Below are 4,871 nucleotides of genomic sequence, written 5' to 3'. Positions count from 1 at the left end.
GAATGTCGTGGATGTACGATCCCATGAACTGACGGGTGGCGCTACCACCTGCAGATCTAAGGCCTCTTGTCTACAGTTGGGAGATGCACCACCCGTACCCGAAATGTGTGTCCCCTGCCACCAATTCACAAAGTATGTAACCATGTATGGTCCCGCATTCCTCTGTGGGAGGACACGTGTTCTGCTCGGTAGTGTCTCCATATAATATGTAATCGCATGGTCCCGTTCCCCTTCTAAGGTGGACAACGTCCTACTCAGTTTTCACCCTCAACAATATATATTTCTTGTTCGATTGTTACAAACACATTACCAAAGTCGGCAACATCTCACTTCATTTTTGTTCAACAATTTGTTCTTCGGAGGTCTTGGTACATTTTTTAACTCCCAGGGTGAACCGAGTATGCAGTATTATGAGCTTCAGTCATTATCTTCTTCTTAATAATTGGATCGTTTGGTACGCAAAGACGATCACTTATCCATAACACTGGATAACATGATACTGAAAAGTCAACCCTTTGAGCTTTGCTAACATCATCAATAATTTTCTTCAAAGCTGGATCAAAAAGTTGAGCTTGCTTGATCCTGCTAATCAAAGATGGTTCAAGTACCAAGCTAGCCAACAACGATGATACACTCTCTATAGTCACATCAATCACAAACTTCTCAAAATCTCTGATTAGATGCTCCTGAGTTGTGAGTAAGGCTGCTGAGTAACCTGAAGACTTTCTACTTAAGGCATCTGCCACCACGTTAGACTTACTAGAGTGGCAGCTAATAGTGCAATCATAATCCTTGACTAACTCCAACAAACGTCGTTGATGCATATTCAATCCCTTATGAGTGAATAATATTTTAAGCTCTTATGGTCGGTGAAAATCTCACAATGAGCACCATACAAGTAATGCCTCCAAATTTTAAAAGCAAACAAAACTGCTGCTAACTCCAAGTCATTAGTGGGGTAATTATGTTCATGGTTCTTGAGTTGTCGTGAAGCTTATGCAATAGCTTTACCATTTTGTATAAGTACACAACCTAGATAATTTATTGACGCATCACTATAAACCAGAAAACTTGAGTCTCCACAAGGTACAGTAAAAACTGGATCGGTAACAAGTCTCTTCTTTAACTCAAAAAGCTTTGCTCACAATCTCCTGACCACTGAAAATGTGCATTCTTTTCTGTTAATTGAGTCAAAGTAGATGAAATATTGGAAAAACCTTCCACAAACCTTCTATAATAGCCATATAAGCCAAACAAATTTCGAATTTCTCGTACATTGGTGGGTCGTGGCCAATTCATAACCACTTGAACTTTCCTTGGATCCAGCGAGATCCAATGTTTGGACACCACATGCCCTAGAAAGGTAATGCTCCTATGCCAAAATTCGCACTTTTTAAATTTAGAATAGAGTTTCTACTACCTCAATACTTCTAATAGTTGCCTTAAGTGCAACTCATGCTCCAGCTTTGTCTTGGAATAGACTAAGATGTCATCAATAAAGATAAATTTATCCAAGAAATTATTAAATACCATGTTCATCAAGTCCATAAAGACAACTACAACATTAGCCAGTCCGAAAGGCATGACCAAGAACTTGTAATGGCCATAACGTGTTCTAAATGCAATCTTTTGAATGTCACAAGCTTTAATCTTCAACTGGTGATAACCTGGCCTCAAATAAATATTTGAGAAAGCACTAGCACCTTAAACACGGTTAAATAGATCTTTAATCCAAGGGAGTGGGTATTTATTTTATATAGTCACGCGGTTGAGCTTCTTATAGTCAATGCACATACGAAGAGATCCATCGTTATTTTTAACAAAAAGGACTAGAGCACCCCAACGAGAAACACTTGAGCGAATAAAACCCTTGTCTAACAACTCTTAGATTTGTTCCTTGAGTTCTCGAAGTTCGGCATGGGCTATTCTATAGGTTGCTTTGGACAATGGTGCAGTTCCTGGTACCAAATCAACAGAGAATTCAATCTCTCTTTCAGGGGAAAGATTTGGAATATCTTCTGGAAAAACATCAGTAAACTCGTGCACTACATGAAACTTTCCAATTGGCTTACACGTCTTCTATGTGTTATCTATATTGGGTAGATACCCATAACAACCATTCTCAATCAGCTTAGATGCTTTAAGTGAATATATAATCTTTGGAAGGGGGCATACTTTTACTCCCTTAAAACGAAACTTTAGTTGGTCTATAAGGGAGAACAAGACCTATTTTTCATGGCAAAGAATGTTACCGTGATTTGCAAACAACCAATCCATACCAGAATTGCGTCAAAATCAGTCATCTCAATGATTGTCAAATCAACAATCAAGTTTCGATCGATAATACTTAATTGACAGGATTTAACTACCTTATCAGTATGTAGCACATTACTAGAAGGAGTGGATACTTCTTAAGTATATGCTCAAGTCTACAGGTAGTAACTTAAACCTCGTAACTGATTACGCTTGTTTACATGCGTAAAAAGAAGGTTTTAGATGCTGTTTTTACAATGTTTCAGCTTTGTTTCGGATTTTTCTCGGTCGTTTGAGTTCCAATTCATGCAAAATTCATATATTATGGTTTGTGGTTGGCTTATATTGTATTTATGACATTTTAGGACCATTTGGGAGTGCAAATTAATCAAAAGAAGCAAAAAGACGAAAAAAGCTTCATGGGAGGCGCCAGGCGTCTGCGTGCCTGCAGAAAAACAGTTTTTCTTCCAACTTTGCCCTTAATGAAACGCGTCTTCCAATGCGTTTTGGTGGTTCCAACCGATGCATACGTGTAGAAGAAGTGTTCCACTATCAGTTTGAGCACGATTTGGTCAGTCAAAAGAGTTGGAAATGGGTGATTCACCATCGTTTTAGGACCTACCTAACCAATTCTGCACAGCTATAAATTCCAGCAACTTCTCCACCAAAATCATCAAGCCTTGCTTCCTTCTCTTGATCATTTTTAGTGTTTCTTTGTTGCTTTCTAAGTACTTTTGAGTTGCTTTCATTAGTTGCTTTTGGTTTTTAAATCCCGAGTACTTTACATTCCTTTATTGAGCTTGTTTTGTTTCCATTTGTACTTAGTCATTTTCTACTTATTCAAATATATAAAAATCTAGCACTTTGTTTATTCTCTCTTTGCCTTTACTTTATTTTTAGTTAAGAGAGTTGTGTTTTTGGAGGAAAGAGCACGTGACACTCCCCCTTGCTTGAAAGAGAAGGGCGAAGCTCTCAATCCCGATAAAAACTCTCCGTTAGTTAACTTTTGTTTTTCACACATGCATTCCACATTCAACCATTTTACTTGCTGTATTTTCTTCAATATGTCTTTCTAAATTCCCGTCTCTAGCCTGGTTATGGATAGTTAGCCTTTTATGTCTAAAAAGGGTTGCTAAGAAGAAGTGTTTTTGCTTTCCATTCATTGCTCAACATGTTTTCCCAAAAAGTTAGGATTTAGAGAAGGCCACTGTAAGTCTTAACAAGTCAATACTGAAAAGGTTGCTTATTTGCATTGTTGAGTGGTTAAACCGAGGAGAGGAGCGCCTTAGACATAAGGGTTCCGCTTAAGTAGCCTAGACATAGGACCTTAACCCGAGGTTGCGACTATTTCCATCCTAAAACTAAGATATCTCTCATAATAGACATATTAGGGAATGTCTTAGGACTTTGAACTTGCTTAGACATAAGTCAAGTGAGAAGCGTAGTCGTTGGTTTCTAAAGTAAAATGCATATTGTCCTTAGCATGTCCTTGATTCTTTGATGGCTAACTTGAAGTAATTCGGGCTAGGTTTTATTATTATAAGTCCAAATCCCAAATCCAAAACCATTATTTGTGACCACTTCCCATTTTACAAGAATCACTCATTTCAACATTCACTATTCTTTAAAACTTTAGAGTTTGGAAATTATTTAGAAGTCCTTGAGGATCGATACTTGGATACTCCATCCATTTTATATTACTCTGACAAGTGTGCGCTTGCATCTATATAATTGTTACCACGCTTAGTGCGTGCGTTCAGCATAAACGCCCAGTCAGTAACAAATGTAGCTGATATGAAAGAAATTGTAGAACTAGATTCAACCAATACAAAAGCACTAATTCTAGTTATGATGATGGTACCTGAAACAACATTAGGTTCATCATTGGGCTCTTTCTTAGTGATCAGAAAGACTTTGCCCTATGTACTCGATTTCTTATCTTGTGCTTTTGAGTCATTGGTTGTTTGGCTCATAGGACAATTGTTTTGAGTCCTGTTTTTTCCAAAACGAAAGCAGGCTCCTATCGCTTTGTAGCATGTCCCAGTTTGGTTGTTGCCATATGTCTTACACTCGGAATGTTGTCCATTACTGCGAGAGCCTACCATCTTGGATGGACCTTATCAAGGAATTCATCCTGTGATAGGGTTAACCAACCTCCCTCTGAAGCAGGTCTTCCATAAACTCAAGATGTCTAGCTGGCTAATGAAATGGGCACTTGAACTCAGTGAGTAGTCCTCAAACAACATTGAAAGGGTAATTTATAGTCGATTACTACCTAATTGGGTAGATGTATTTCCTTTTATAATGCTTGTCTTTTCTTTGTTGTATTTCTAAAACAAAATTGAAGCACGAGAGTTTATGCACTTTCGCAGTGGGATTTTATCCCTTCAATCGATACCAGAGCAAGGTTCTGCTTTCCTTTTGAACTACAAAGAAAAGTATGATGGGTATTTTTCTCTACATTTGATGTATGTGGTTTGCGAGATAGATGTTTTTAGTATTTGGCATTAGACTTACAGTTTTTCCGTTGATTCGATAAATGTAAGGGCCTATTGTTTTGGGCATTTAATTTTGTAAATCAAGTATGTAAATCCATGTCATTCATGGCAATGAGATAC

At 37.8% G+C, this 4,871-nt stretch overlaps 1 protein-coding gene across 1 annotated transcript; it reads right to left on the bottom strand.

The window, feature by feature from the left end:
• Positions 1 to 377: 377 nt before the first annotated feature.
• Positions 378 to 824, bottom strand: LOC148208638 (uncharacterized). The gene has a single exon (XM_088119132.1). It carries the CDS (start codon positions 822 to 824, stop codon positions 378 to 380), a length of 447 nt encoding a protein of 148 aa, XP_087975258.1.
• Between the last annotated feature and the right edge of the window lie 4,047 nt (positions 825 to 4,871).

This window comes from Momordica charantia, assembly GCF_013281855.1.
Source record: "Momordica charantia cultivar OHB3-1 chromosome 10 unlocalized genomic scaffold, Mcharantia_2.0 BLBB01000010.1, whole genome shotgun sequence".
Taxonomy (NCBI): domain Eukaryota; kingdom Viridiplantae; phylum Streptophyta; class Magnoliopsida; order Cucurbitales; family Cucurbitaceae; genus Momordica; species Momordica charantia.
Note: the sequence above shows the minus strand (reverse complement) of the source record. Positions and strands in the feature narration are given on the sequence as shown.